This window comes from Jaculus jaculus, chromosome 16 (genome assembly GCF_020740685.1).
Source record: "Jaculus jaculus isolate mJacJac1 chromosome 16, mJacJac1.mat.Y.cur, whole genome shotgun sequence".
In the NCBI taxonomy this organism is placed as follows: Eukaryota; Metazoa; Chordata; class Mammalia; order Rodentia; family Dipodidae; genus Jaculus; species Jaculus jaculus.
Window position 1 is genome coordinate 59,491,697 of NC_059117.1, and position 15,868 is coordinate 59,507,564.

The window sequence follows — 15,868 nt, forward strand, 5'->3', positions numbered from 1 at the left end:
CTGTTTCGGTTTCATAGATAATACCGAGAGCTTCAGCGTCCTCCTGGCCCCTCGCAGAGACCTCGGGTGTGGGAGTGCCCCTTTCAAGACAGGAGAAGCTGCTCTCAGGAATCCGTGGGTTTCTTCCGTAGCCGTCGCCCATGCCACGCACTCAGTTTCAGCATCCTCTTGCCAGTTGCCACATAAACCTCAGCACAGTGCTCCACGTCCACATCAGTGGACATGCCAGGTGGCAGCTGTGACATGAACTGTTACCACATCACTCGCCTTAAGCCGTGTGGTGAAGAGTTTTACCCAAAGAAGGAGAATCCTGAACTCACCACTTGTGGTGGTTTGATTCAGGTGTCCCCCCATAAACTTGTGATCTGAATGCCAGGTCCCCAGCTGGTGGCAGTTTAGGAATTGGAGCCTCCTGGAGGTGATGGGTTGTTTGGAGGTAGACTTACGGGTATTATAGCCGGCTTTCCCTTCCAGTGTTTGGCACACACTTCTGCTGTCATCCGCCTCATGTCGGCCACGAAGTGATGTCCAGCCTCTGCTCATGCCATCATTTTCCCTGATACCATGAAGATTCCCCTTGAGTCTATAAGACAAAATAAGCCCTTTCCTCCCAGAAGCTGTTCTTGGTCTGCCAGCAACATGAAGCTGACTGCAGCGACCCTACAGCCTGTAACTTTTGGCAGATTGCTTAGCTTGACCCACCTCAGTTTATGCCCCTGTAAAATGGGAACTATAACTGCCCCCAAAGTGACCACGGTGCCCCAGCTGTTTGGGGGGCTGAAACAGGAGGATAGTTTGCAGCCAACCTGAACATGGTTAGATGCCAGCATACACTCACAAGTCACCAGATTCATCTAAGCCAGTAAAACGATTGTTTCTGACAGCACAGTATTGTTTATAATTGTACCTGGATGATGAATGATCCAGGATTGACCGCTGTGTAGACAAAGCATCCTCAGGCATAAATGTGTGTGGAATGACTATTTTTTTTTTTGCTTTTTCAGCTTTTATTATAAGATGACATAAAAAGTTTACTCAACAAAAGTAATTTTATTACTATTTGGGGGAGGGAATCACCAACTTTTTGTGCAAACAATGCTAGCCTTCTTTTAAGCATTAAGGGCATAACTGCTTAAGAAATGACATAAGCGATAATTCTACACCTACATCTCCCCTAAAATAATCTATTTTTTTTACATATGTGCACAGCTTTAGCAAATTAAAGCCAGAGAGAAGTGCTCAAAACCCATTACCGAGAGGCAAAATGATAGTTTAGTGGAAATCCTCACAGGGAGAGCTTACCAGCCAAGGACTCTGTAACGAAAGCTGCACTTTCCCTCTTTCCTATTTTTAAACACAAAAATCAATGACTAAGAACTTAATACTGGATGACAAATCACATCCACACTATTAGTTAAATGGTCTCACAGTTAAACACATCTTAAGGACCAACCAAACCAGTATTTACATTTTATAAATTTCTGAAGACACCATTAGAAAGCTTATATATCCCTTCACTAAACAAAATAGGGAACTGCATCTGATGGTGGTGGAATGAGATTAAAAAATTTAAAATACCAGTATTTATAGCAGCATTGATCCTTTATAAATAAAGAATATGAAAATGCAATATCTTTAAAGGACAATAAAAATTGAAGTGATGTTATTCAACCACAGGGCTTGGAGTTGGAATAAAAACCTATTGGTGCTTACTAATATTCCAATAGTGAAACTGCTTTCTGTTGGAAAAAAATCCAACCACAGATATGTGCGTAAAACACCTAACACAGGGCAAATTACTCAAAACAGTTCAAGTGAGCTTATCTGCATCAGATATTCTAACCATTAAGTACATTACAAAGACGTCCTTGCCAAGAAAAAAACCAGGTATATGGCATGACTATTAGCATCTTCTCACAGCCCCTTCCCCTTCCTCCGGCATTCCAAGTGGACTTGACCTCTAACTAACCTTTGGTGGCCTTGTTACTATAGATACCTGCACATCATCCCGGCGGGGCTAATTCCGCGCCTGGGGTTGGCTCCGGCGTCAGCCCCTCTGGTCATGCCTCGGTGACGCTGATTCCGTAGCCCTGCGCTCGCGGCAGAGCGGAAAGGACCTGCAACTCCTCTGCTCTGGACAGGCCGTGCTCGGCTTTGAACTTTTATTTAGTTTATTTCATTCTTGATGATTTCATGCATGTAGGTAGTGTATTTTGATGATGTTCATTTCTCATTGCCCTCTTATATCCACTTCTCTGTGGGATTTTAAATATCGAGGTAGCTGGCTTTGTCAAAAGAAGCCTAGATCATGTCCCTTCTTTGTCTGACGCTTTTAAAGAAAATAAAAATCTAATATAGGGCTGGAGAGACTGCTCAGCCATTAAGGTGCTTGCTTGCAAAGCCAAAGAACCTGGGTTCGATTCCCCATTACCCATGTAAAGCCAGATGCACAAGGTAGCACATGAATCTACAATTTGTTTGCAGTGGCTAGAGTCCCTGGCATACCCATTCTCTCTCTGTCTCTGTTTCTCTCTCTCTTCATAAATAAATCAATAAAATATTTTAAACTAAATTTAAGGAAAAAGTCCATCCCTCTGAGAAAAACTTCCTCACTCTGCTTCCAGAATCTTCCTGCCCACATTTTAAGCACATGCAATGTTAAATACTCCGTGGTGCTGTAAGATGCATTATTATAGGGACTGGAGCTAGAGCTCAGCAGTGGAGCATTTGCTTAGCATGTGTAAGATCCTAGGTTTAAACTCTAGTAACTCATCCACCCATGCAATGCACTGTATTCCCTTCTCTTTGAGTCTTGGAGATATTTGTTCTAAACCTTGTGTATGGGGTCCTGATATAATCACAAAGCTAGAAATCCCAGTGTAGAAAGAACTTTAGATACCTTCTCCAGCCATCCCATGGAGTGACCATAAGAACTGACACTCAGGGCTTGGGGTTGTAGCTCAGTGTTAGAGTACTTGCCTAACATGTGCAAGGCTCTGGGTTTCACACACACACACACACACACACACACACACACATTTTCTCTCTCTTAAAATTCAGAAAAGTCATTATTCAATTGTAGGTATTTGAAATGAATTTATGAATTTCATAGGGTAGACTGAATTAGGTAAAATATTTATATATGTTATATACATACATATGTATGTATATGTATATGTAAGTATGGATGGATGGATGTAAGAAATGTATGGTGGCAATACCACCCCCTCTGTCCCCAAACTTATTGTTAAGAAAGGGGGACTCAGAGAAGCAAGGCAGTTTTCTATAAGATGTGTGGACCTGCACTGCCTCTCTTGCACAGAAGTGAATTCCTGAACCAGGGGAGTTGCCAACCTATGCATTCCTAGGAGCAAATACAGAGCCTGGGACATGGTAATGTACAACAAGCCTTGCTGAAGTGAGCATGGGCATGCTGTCCACTCCCTGCCTTTGTTCAAGCTCAGAGCTCTGATGGAGGAGTGGGGAGACTTTGGGGGCTACAGGCTCCAGATGTCTCCAGTCAGCACCATAACTTCATGCCAGCACCTCTGGTCGTTTGGTAGCTTTTTTCCAAACACCATCAGTACAGTTAGACAGCCATAGATTTGGAAAGGAGCCAGGAAATGTTTGTCTGGTTGGTTGAGCTGGGAATGCAGAAGAAAAGTGAATGTAGGGCTGAAGGATAGCTTAGTGGTTGAGGTGCTTGCTTGCAAGCCTGACAGCCCAGGTTTGAATCCCCAGGACCCATGTAAAGCCAGATACACAAAGTGACACATGCATCTGGAGTTTGTTTGCAGCAGCTGGAGGCTCTGGTGTGCCCATATTCATTCTCTCTCCTTCTCTTTTCCCCCCTTTCTCACTGCTTGCAAATAATAATAATTTTTTTAAAAAGATGAATGTGGGCTGAAGAAATGGCTTAGTGATTAAGGTACTTGCCTGCTGAGTCTAACAACCTGAGTTTGATTCCTCAGTACCCACATAAAGCCAGATGCACGAAGTGGTACATGCATCTGGAGTTTGTTTGCAACAGCTGGAGGCCCTGGTACACCCATTTGCTCTATCTGACTTGTCTCTGCTTGTAAATAAATAAATACATATTTTTAAAAGTTGAAACAGAGTTTAAAATAGAAGATGAATGTATCTTTGATGTGTTTACTTACGGTTTGCATATAGAATTTCTTTTTCTTAATAAAGTGAAAATATTTTTCTGCATCTAATTTCATAGATGCCCTGGCCATAAATTTATAAATTCATTTTAAATATCAATTTTTAATAATGACTTTTCTGAATGCTCAGTACTTTGGGGGGTACACACACGACATGCATACATGCACATGTGCACTTTGGTGGCTATCAAGCCCAGGCCTTGCACATGCTAGGCAAATGTTCTACCACTAAGCTACATTCCCATCCTGTGAGTCTCAGTTTTTATGGCTCCTCAGTAGGAAGGTTGGAGGCTTCTAAGGTTTCCAGCCTTATGGCTTTATAATTACATCAGAACCCTGTACAAGGCTTAGAAGAAATATCTCCAAGGGAATTCGATGTTTTCCCTCATTCTAGTCTACCTTCCAAGTTAGTTGGACTTCAACCCTGCTGTCTCTAAATTTTTACATGTCATATAAAGACATTTAGAAAAAAAAGAAAGAAACTGCAGTGGCATAAACAAAAATAACACAATATTTATAATAAAAATAACCAATTATCCCAGAGATTGATAGTTTCCCATAATTCTTCAAACTGCCAGGTTCCATCCTTGGTTAAGGATTGAGGCGGCATGGTGAGAGTCATAAGGATGACGCGTGCTATTTGATTGCTTGTTAATCAAAGCTACAAGCCTGTCCACATTTCTGAACTTTGTTACCTCATTTGTTTTGCAGCGGAAACGGAAACAGAGCGCCCAGGATGAAGATGCTGTGAGCCTTTGCAGTCTTGACATAAGTGTAAGTTCCATCCTTTCTACTGCCCACTCCACCCCTGCCCACAAGTCAATCATTCTTCTCTGAATGTTACTTGTTACCATGCTGTGTGTTTAACATGGGCTTCCAGAGCTGGGTGGGGTGACACACACCTATAATCCCAGTACTTGGGAGACAGAGATAGGAGGATCGCTGTGAGTTTGAGGCCAGCCTGGAACTACAGAGTGAGTTCCAGGTCAGCCTAAGCTAGAGTGACTCTACCTAGAAAAAAAAAAAAAAAAACAGAAAGTGGGCTTCCAGGATCTGATTATGAATACGGCCTGTGACCAGGGAGAAACATTTTTAAAATCTTATTTTCATTTAATTGAAGAACGTTGTATTGCCAACTTGAACTTCCAAGCTGTGTTGTTTATGCCTTTTCTCTCACCAAATGAATTGCAAATTTAGTCACCTGGGGACAATCTGGATCAGTCCCTCTGTGTGGTTTGAAGCTGGTTCAAGCAGGTGAAATGCATGTTTTTCTGCTTTAGGGGAGAAGGTAGATGCATGGCCCAAAGGCTGGAAGAGGACTCCAGCTGCATGGTAGAATAGGTGACTTTGGGGTCAACGAATTTAAGTTTGAATCAAGATTCTGCACTTAGCATTCATGTTGTGGGAGTCCTCACCTGGAAAATGAGGCTGAAAAAGACTTTAGTCCGTGTGTGTGTGTGTGTGTGTGTGTGTGTGTGTGTGTGTGTGTCTGTTAAATGCAACAGAGAAAATGAGATTACCAAGCAGGGTAGCTGGTTCCTGCTCAGCACCTAGAAAATATTCGCCTCATTGAATTAAAAAGAATTATTTTACTTATTTGCAAGCAGAGAGAGAGAGAGAGAGAGGAGAGAGGAGAGAGGAGAGAGAGAGCAGGGGAGAGGGGAGGTAGAGAGACAAAGAGAGAATGGGCATGCCAGGGCCTCTAGCTGCTACAAACTCCAGCTTGTGTCTCTGACTTTAAATGGGTACTGGGGAAACAAACTGGGGTCATTAGGTTTTGAAGGCAAGTGCCTTAACTGCTGAGCCATCTCTCTAGCAAGCAGCTTGCTTAAGAGGCTGGGGGATTTGGAGGTGGAGTGCTGGTGGTGACAGAGGTCCAAAGCATCCTTGGATTTCCTAGGTCATTTTCTCAAATGTTTCATCTGGTGACTTCCTGTGGGCTGCTTACCTTCTCACTGATGCTACTGGGAAGTCCCCAGTCTGAGTTGCATTCCTCATTACCCAGGGGAGAGGATTTGGAGTTGAGACCCTCCCAGCTCAGACTTTCCTTAGACACTGCCTTGGAGTTTACCCATAGTGCACCATGGACCCATCTATTATTACGCATGACTGTGTCTCTTACAGAGACCATGAAAACTAATGCTGTGAGGTGAAAAGGCTTCCATACATAACCTTGGATAAGTCACCTCCATTCTTTGTGCCTCTATTTCTCCATGTGGTTGGAGATTGGGTCTTCCAAAACCATACAAAGATCTGAAACTCACTGGATATGAATTGTTCAGTTCTCATCCAATGCCATTCATTTTACAGTCTCACCAAGGCTTTTCTTCCAGCTATTATTAGCTGTGGCTGAGTTTTCTGCTGTGAGCACAAGCGTTTGAATGAGCCTGAGTTGGCAGTTAATCATGTGCTTGACTCTCTTTCTTTCACCATATGGTGTTTATCTGTTCTAGCCTTTGGAAGATCGGCTTGATGGAGTTGGGCCAGTTTACCAGGTTGCCATGGTAATAGGACACACACACACACACACACATACACACACACACACACACACACACACACACGATGATTTTCTTCTGGGTTGTACTTCAATCACTGAACATTACTGTGTTATTGACCAGGGGAAACTATGGAACGTTCCTCATCAGCAGTAAGATACTTTGTGTGCTTGGATATTTTTAATTTTGTGGAACTTTACTTTAAATTTTTTTTAATTTTTATTTATTTTCAAGCAGAAATAGACAGACAGACAGAGAGAGAGAGAATTGGCATGCCAGGGTCTCTAGCTTCCACTACAAATAAATTCCAGATGCATAAGCCACTTTGTGCATCTGGGTTTACATGAGTATTGGGGAATCGAACCTGGGTTGTTAAGTTTTGCAAGGCAAGTGCATTAATTGCTGAGCCATCTCTCTAGCCCTAAAATTTTTTTAAATATATATCTATTTATTTATTTAAGAAAGATATGGCCTGGAGAGAAGGCTTAGTTGTTAAGGTGCCTGCCTATGAGCCCTAAGGACCCAGGTTTGATTCTCCAGAGCCACATAAGCCAGATGTACAAGGTGACACCTACGTCTGGAGTTCCTTTGCAGTGGCTAGAGGCCCTGGCAGGCCATTCTCTCTCTTGCTTTCTCCCCACCCCCTGCTGTCTTTAATAAATAAATAAAAATAAAATATTTTAAAAAGAGAAAGAGGGCACACCAGGGCCTCTTGCTGCTACAAACAAACTCCAGATTCATGCATCATTCTGTGCATATGGCTTTATGTGGATACTGGGGAGTTGAACTCAGAAGGCTTTGCAAGCAAATGCCTTTAACCACGGAGCCATCTCCCCAGCCTAACTTTTTGAATTTTAAGTAAGTGAGTATTTAGAAGTAAAGAGTCCTTAGCCTTCCTACATTCCAGTGTCTCACTGGGTAGATGGAGCAGTGGTTACCCAGGGAGGTAGGAACTCGGGCAGAATTGTAATCCACGCATTCCAAGATCCTACAGTTTTCTCAACCTTATGTTGGTGTTTATTTTTGAGAAAAGCATGTCTCTCGATCCTTTTTATCAAAAGAACCTATAAACTGATGGAAAGGGCTTCCTGGCTGTGACTTGGGTTTATCTTGAGTATCAATGACCTTGTCTTTTACTGAGGACTCAGATAATGAGTCATGTCTGGATAACTTTTTTTTTTTTTTTTTAACCCTAACAACTAAATAAGAAGAAAGATAGCCACCAGTCGATACTTGGACAAAAAGTTGCCAGATAAGAGAATGGGGGATTTTCCGGGATGATCATGGACAAATTTTCTTTGAATGTCAACCTGATGCTTGGGGTACAGTGGCTCTTGATAAAAAAGACAGAATGAAGAAAAGAAAGGAAGAAAGAAAGGAAGGAAGGAAGGAAGGAAGGAAGGAAGGAAGGAAGGAAGGAAGGAAGGAAGGAAGAAAGAAAACAAATATTGGGTTTTTTTTTAATGTATACCCTTTTTAAAGAAACATACCTGTGACATGAAAAGTCAGCTAATGTTAGCACAGATGAAATATCCCTTTGATTAAAAAGTAAACGCTGGGCTGGAGAGATGGCTTAGCAGTTAAGGCCCTTGCCTGTGAAGCTTAAGGACCTGTGTTCAACTCTCCAGATCTCACAAAAGCGAGACACACAAAGGTGAGGCAAGTGCAAGATTGCACATGACCACTAGGTGGCACAAGCATCTGGAGTTCAGTTACAGTGGCTGAGGCCCTGGCATGCAAATCCTCACTCTTTCTCTCTAAAATTAAAAAAAAAAAAAAAAAAAAAACCTAAAAGAAGCCAATACTGAGCTAGATACATGGCTTGATGGTTAAAGATGCTTGCTTGTAAAGCCAGATGGCCTAGGTTTGACTCCTCAGGACCCACATGAAGCCAGATACACAAAATGCTGCATACATCTGTAGTTCGTTTGCAGTGGCAAGAGACCCTGGCATGCCCACATGCACTCTTTCTCTATTTACCTCTTTCTCTCTGTCTTCCAAACAAATAAATAAAAATCTTTATTAAAAGAAAAAAAAGCAATTGCTAAGGTGGACCTGGTGACCCAACCAAGCCATCCCAGTACTTCTGAGGCAAGATGATCATGAATATAAGACTAGCCTAAGTTGCACAGCAAGACTGCCTCAAAAACCACATCTTTTCCTGGGATGGAGAGATGGCTCAGGAGTTAAGGTGCTTGCCTGCAAGGCCTATCAACATGGGTTTGATTCCCCAGTACCCACATAAAATCAGATGGACAAAGTGGCACCTGCATCTGGAGTTTGTTGGTACCAGCTAGAGGTCCTGGCATGTTCATCCTCTCTCTCTCTCTCTCTCTTCTCTCTTTCTGCTTCCAAATAAACAATAATTAAAAAAAATTAAATAGATTTTTTTTTCATGTGTGATTCCAGGGTATTCATGGACCCTAGCTGAGCCCTTGTATTAAGAATTTCTTCTAACAGGGCATGGTAGCACACACCTTCAATCCCAGCACGGCAGAGGCAGTGGTAGAAGGATCACTGTGAGTTCAAGGCCAGCCTTGGACTACAGAGTGAATTCCAGGTCAACCTGGGCTAGAGTGAGACCCAACCTCAAAAGCAAAACAAAGCCTAAGAAACAATAACAAACAAACAAAAAGAATTCCTTCTTCAGAAGATACTGGAAAGGTCTTGAAGCCCAAGGAAGGGTGATCTAACTCCAAGGAATCGTTCTTCCACCTCCCACCCCTGCATTTGGAAGGAGGCGACGTTCGCCACCACGCCACCAACGCACCCTGTCAGCCCTGCATTTGGTGAAACATGGATTGGAACGGGAGAGCCTCTCTAGTTGACAGAATAATTGGTGTCTATTTTTTCCTACAGCTTCAACAAGCCCATTGCCTGAACCCCCAGCTTCCGGGCAGATAGAAACACAAACTATTCCAGAAGTTGGGGGAAGCAGCATATAATTTTGAGAACAATTTGGCTCCGGGGAGCTGCCCACTGATCTCCTCTCACGTCAGAGGATATGAGTGGGATGGTTGTGGGGTGTCGCTTCCCCAACGCAGCTTTAAATCCAAACGGGTGAGAGACGCCTGAGTGCAGAGCTGTGGGGTTCATGACACTCCTCAAAGGCCCCAGTGAAAGAGTCAGCTATGTCCCACACAAGGCTCTGTGCAATCCAAAAATAGCCTCCCTCCAGAACCGCATGCAACCTGGGCTGGAGATAAAAATATTTTCCAGTGATAACATGATACAGAAGGTGAACAGGAAGCTAAGTTCACTGTAGAAAAATTTGGAAAATGGGCTGGAGAGTTGGCTTAGCAGTTAAGCGCTTGCCTGTGAAGTCTAAGGACCCTGGTTCGAGGCTCGATTCCCCAGGACTCACATTAGCCAGATGCACAAGGGGGCGCACACATCTGGAATTCGTCTGCAGTGGCTGGAAGCCCTGGTGTGCCCATTCTCTCACTCTCTCTCTTTCTCTCTCTCTCTCTCTCCCTCTTTCTCTGTCTATTGCTGTCAAATAAATAAATAAAAATAAACCAAAAAAAAAATTGGAAAATGTGAGGAGTTGAACAATCTCACCTCAGCAATAGCTGTGTTTTGATATATTGCCTCCCTGACTGCTGAGCCATCTCTCCAGCCCCTGACTGCTTTTCAATGTTGTCGTTGTGAAATCTTTCACACGTACAGAATAAAGAGGACCCAAAGCCCTGCTCAGCACAGGTGCAGCTGAAGAACTATTTCCATAGCAGTAAAGCCCAAGACCTTTGCAAACCCTACACAGCTGACTGATACTTTTACTGCTGACTTCCTTACCAGTCAGCCTGCTACGAATGTGTATCCCTAAATGATGTATATATTCTAAGCCAGTTTTGAAATTATTTATTTATTTATTTATTTGCAAGGAGAAAGAGGGAGAGAGAAAATAAATGAATGAATATGGGTGCATCAGGACCTCTAGCCACTGCAAAAATCCAGATGCATGTGCTACTTAGGCTTTGCAGGTAAGCGCTTTAACTACTGAGCCATCTCTCCAGCCCCTGTTTTTAAATTTTACAAGTACATACACCCTGATAAGTTGGGCACATAATTCAAATTAATTTATTCATGTACTTTTCACTTACTAGTTGAGAGCATGTCACCATATTCCAAAATGTTCTTCAGAAACATTAAATAACCACTTGGTACTTTGTCAATTAAAGGCATCAGATTCATTCAGCCCATCCTTTCTTGGGAGTTTCTGTAGGCTCAGACATTTCCCCACTGCAAACAACACCTATGGGCATGCAAGAATAATCTTGGATAATTTCTTTTTATTATGAAATTTTATTTATTTATTTATGTGAGAGAAATAGAGAAAGAAGCAGAGAGAGAGAGAATGGGCACACCAGGGCCTCTGGCCACTACAAATGAATTGCAGATGCATGCGCCACCTTGTGCATCTGGTTTTATGTAGGTGCTGGGGAATGGAACCCGGGTCCTTATGCTTTGTGGGCCTCTCTCCAGTCTGAGTCTTTTTGTTTGTTTGTTTGTTTGTTTTTGGTTTTTCAAGGTGGGGTCTCACTGTAGCCCAAGCTGACCTGGAATTCACCATGTAGCCTCAGGGTGGCCTCGAACTCACAGCGATCCTCCTACCTCTGCCTCCTGAGGGCTGGAATTAAAGCCGTGTGCCACCACGCCTGGCCTGAGTCTTTAGTAAACAAATCCAAGTAACTCCAAGACATGAAATTCCTAGCTTACAAGGTTTGAAGGGTTCTCTAAAACTCTAAATAGCTTTATGTCCCTTCCGACAGCAAGAGATAGAAACCAAACTGAGCTGCCAAGGGTCTTGGACCAAATGTCACAGGAATAGAGACTATTTGCAGGTTTTTCTGCCACATCCCCCTTCCCTCTGCATGTCCTGTCCCGGCCTAAGTAAGTCTCCCTTGCAGTGTAAACATCGGTCAGCTCCACCATTCTGAGCCAGCCCCTCGCAGGACCAGGCTCCCCTTCTGACTGGTGGCAATGGAGCTGGTGGCTCAGTGTCCTTTCCACACTCATGAAGGCTTCCTTGTGGGACCTGAGGTGGCTGGACCTCAGGTGAGAGTGGGGTGGCATTGGAGCTCCCTTCCTGTGTTTTCTTTGCTGGTTTGCAGGCACAAGGGTGAACCCCCACTAAAGCTCTTGTGTTACTTGGGGAGAGTGTACCCACACATCTCAGTGCTTCTAAGAGCCGTCTGTCATTGTAACAGCACCTCTTCCATCCCTTGTGAGGCTGAAGTCCATGTGACACTTGCTTATATCTCGCCCTTTCCCTCTTGTGAGGAGAGAGGTGAGGAAACCCTGATTTTCAGCCTTTGAGCGGGGAGTAACTTCTTGGGGCTCTCTCTGGGATGGTCGGCCTCACAGCACTGTTCACTGTGCCCCTTGCCTCCTCACTGGCCTCCCTGCCTCCTTCCAGACTGTCTTCCACATACCACCAAGTAGTCTTGTCTAGTAATGCCTACATCCTGGTGCCCAGGCTATTTGAAGTGCTTGTAAAGCCTGCCCCGTGTGAGCGCTGCCCACCTATTACACACACAGGCAAGCCTTGCTGGGTTTCCTTCAGTTTCTCAAAGTTCTCCTGCTCCATCTTACCACTGGGCCTTTGCACACACTACTTTTTAAAAAAATTTTTTTTTGGTTTATTTTTACTTATTTGTTTGAGAGCGACAGACAGAGAAAGAGGCAGAGAGAGAGAGAGAGAGAAAGAGCGAACAGGTGTGCCAGGGCTTCTAGCCACTGTAGACCAATTCCAGATGCGTGCGCCCCTTGTGCATCTGGCTAACGTGGGTCCTGGGGAATCGAGCCTTGAACTGGGGTCCTTAGGCTTCACAGGCAAGCGTCCAACTTCTTAATTCTGAAGTACACACTAATCTCCTAACACCTCTGCCTCATACCCACATCTCATTCCTGTCCATTTTTCCCTCTAGGCATTGCAAGGAGTCATTTGTATTCTTCTGTCTCTCCTTTCTCTTACTCTATCCCCAGACATCTGTTCCTGCCCTACCCTATTTAAATTAAATATTTTATTTATTTGTTTGTTTGTTTATTTAAGAGAGAAGCCAGGTGTGGTGGTGCATGCCTTTAATCCCAGCACTCAGGAGGCAGAGGTAGGAGGATCACCGTGAGTTCAAGGCCACCCTGAAATTACGTAGTGAATTCCAGGTCATCCTGGGCTAGAGTGAGACCCTACCTTGAAAACCGAGAGAGAGAGACACACACAGAGAGAGAATGGAAGTGCCAGGGCCTCTAGCCACTGCACACAAACTCAGAAACATGCACCACCTTATACGTCTGGCTTACGTGGGTACTGGGGAGTCAAACCTGGGTCTTTAGGCTTCATAGGCAAGCACCTTAACCAATACTAAGTCATTTCTCCAGCCCCTGCCCTACCCTTTATGACACAGCATTGTGATGCCTTCCCTTGTCACTCTCCCCAGCTGGCCTCAGGGCTCTTGGCAGGTAGGGCTATGTTCTATCCTTATTCCATCCTCAGCAACTGTACAGGCCTTCACCCATGGTAGACGTTCTATAAACATTGACTAAAGATAGGCTTGGAGTCTCTTCTTCCATCATATAAACATTAAAAAGTCAGTGGTGGGGGCCCAGGCATGGTGTTGCACACCTCTGCTCCTTGCAATTGGGAGGCAGAGGTAGGAGGATTGCTGTGAGCTTGAGGATGAGGCTACAGAGTGAATTCCAGGTCAGCCTGGACAAGAGCAAGACCCCACCTTGAAAAACCAAGAAAAAAAAAAAAATCAATGACGGGGCTGGAGAGATGGCTCAGCACCTAAGGCACTTTCCCACAAAGCCTAACAACCCAGGTTTGATTCCCCAGTACCCATGTATAGCCAGATGTACAAAAAGGTGCATGCTTCTGGAGTTTGTTTATAGTGGCTGGAGGTCATGGCATGCCTGTTATCTCTATCTGTCTCTGGTTACAAATAAGTAAATACAATTAAAAAAAAAAGTCAATGACATTGTGAAAGAGAAGGGGGTAGAACTTTAAACATTCAAGATAGAAGCTGAGATGAACATATTTATTCGATATAGAACACCAGGAAATCCAGTGTTCTGATCACTCAGCAAGATGTTGCTGAATAGCTTGCAGTGCACGTACAGTTTACCAACAGCCTCTGAACTCTTTCAAATCAGATGCATCTGTCACAGGTGCTCCATGAAGATGCCTGGGATGGGCGAGCGACTGAGTGGATGAGCCTGACTCTGGGCTACTTGGATGGGAGGGTTGGAGTCGCTCTACCCTCTTTTTACAGGCTGGAGTTTCCTGGGGTGTTGCGGTTTGAATGGGTGTCCTCAAATTGATTCAGGTGTTTTATTAAAGGTTGTAAATAAGGGCTAAAGGGCTGGCTTAATGGTTAAGACATTTGCCTGCAAAGCCAAAGGACCCAGGTTCAATTCCCCAGGGCCCATGTTAGCCAGATGCACAAGGGGGCACATGTGTCTGGAGTTCATCTGCAGTGACTGGAGGCCCTGGCGTGCCCATTCTCTCTCTCTCTCTCTTTCTCTTTCTCCTCCTCTTTTTCTGTCAAATAAATAAATAAATAATTTTTTTTTTTTAAAAAAAAAAACAAGGTTGTAATTTAGATCTCCAGCTGCGTGGCTGGAAGTGCCACTGTAGGTGGATCCTAGAGGTGTTTGGGGTGGATCTGTTTCCAAACAAAAGACATGTGAAGTGCCTGAGCTCTGCCGTTACGGAGTTCCTGCACTGTGCTGGCTTGTGTGGCTGATTGTGGCTCTCCCTCCCTGTCTCCTCTCTCCCTCTGTCCTTGAATCTGTGAAAGGGGGTCAGCTTTTGCCATTATGAAACTTCCCCTGAATCTGTAAGCTTGAAATAAATTCCCTTCCTTCCATAACTGTTTCTGGTCTGGAGGTTCATCCCAGCAACTGAAGCTGACGACTACGTGGAGTAAACATGAATTAAGTTGTCAGGAAGGGAGGACTCAACTCCTGGAGTTCTTTACTGTAGACTGTGGAGATCGTCGTGTTCTGTTTAGTTTCCATGATTTTCTGTATGCTCTGTAGGTTTTCTTGTTGTTGATTTGTAGTCTAATCCCATTGTGATCAGACTGAATACAAGGAATTATTTCAGTTTTCCTGTATTTGTTAACATTTGCTTTGTGTCCTAATATATGGTCTGTTGTAGAAAATGTTCTATGTGCTGCTGAGAAGAATGTGAATTATGCAGCATTCGGATGGAATGTTCTGTAGGTATCTGTTCGGTCCGTTTGTTCTGTGACATCATTTAATCCAGAGGTCTCTGTTTATTTATTTATTTATTTATTTTATTATTTTTTTTAATTTTTTAAATTCATTTTTATTTATTTATTTGAGAGTGACAGACAGAGAGAAAGAGGCAGAGGGGGAGAGAGAGAGAGAATGGGTGTGCCAGGGCCTCCAGCCACTGCAAACGAACTCCAGACACGTGCACCCCCTTGTGCATCTGGCTAATGTGGGTTCTGGGGAATTGAGCCTCGAACCGGGGTCCTTAGGCTTCACAGGCAAGCACTTAACCACTATGCCATCTCTCCAGCCCCTTATTTATTTTTTTAAATAGTTTTTGTTCATTATTTATTTATTTATTTGAGAGCTACAGACACAGAGAGAAAGACACATAGAGGGAGAGAGAGAATGGGTGCGCCAGGGCTTCCAGCCACTGCAAACGAACTCCAGACGCGTGCGTCCCCTTGTGCATCTGGCTAACGTGGAACCTGGGAACCGAGCCTCGAACCGGGGTCCTTAGGCTTCACAGGCAAGCACTTAACCGCTAAGCCATCTCTCCAGCCCTCTCTGTTTATTTTTTGCCAGGATGACCTGTCAATTAATGAGTGGGGTATTGAAGTCACCCACTACAATTGTGCTTGGTGTTATCTGTGACCTTAAATCTAATAGTGTTTGATGAAATTGGAAGCACCCATGTTAGGTGCATATATGTTTAGGATTGTAATGTCCTCGTGTTGGAGTGTGCCTTTAATTAATATGAAGTGACTTTCTTTATCTTTCCTCACTAATACTGGTTTGAAGTCTATTCCGTCCCATACTAGGATAGCAACACCTGCTTGTTTTCTAGGCCCGTTTGCTTGAAATACCATTTTCCAATCGTTCACCCTAAGATAGTGTCTTTTATGAAGAGGTGAGTTTCTTGGAAGCAACAAACAGCAAGATCCTGCCTTTTAATCCACTCTG

General features: G+C 43.8%; 1 protein-coding gene across 2 annotated transcripts in view; it reads left to right on the top strand.

Annotated features, from left to right (window-relative positions):
* The window catches only part of Arhgef3 (Rho guanine nucleotide exchange factor 3), a 369,200-nt gene that overhangs the window by 196,175 nt on the left and 157,157 nt on the right, over positions 1-15,868 (top strand). For both annotated transcript variants that reach the window (XM_012949393.2, XM_004661303.2), the window contains one exon: positions 4,878-4,940. In XM_012949393.2, the coding sequence (XP_012804847.2) occupies positions 4,878-4,940 (63 nt within the window). The remainder of the gene's footprint in view (positions 1-4,877; positions 4,941-15,868) is intronic.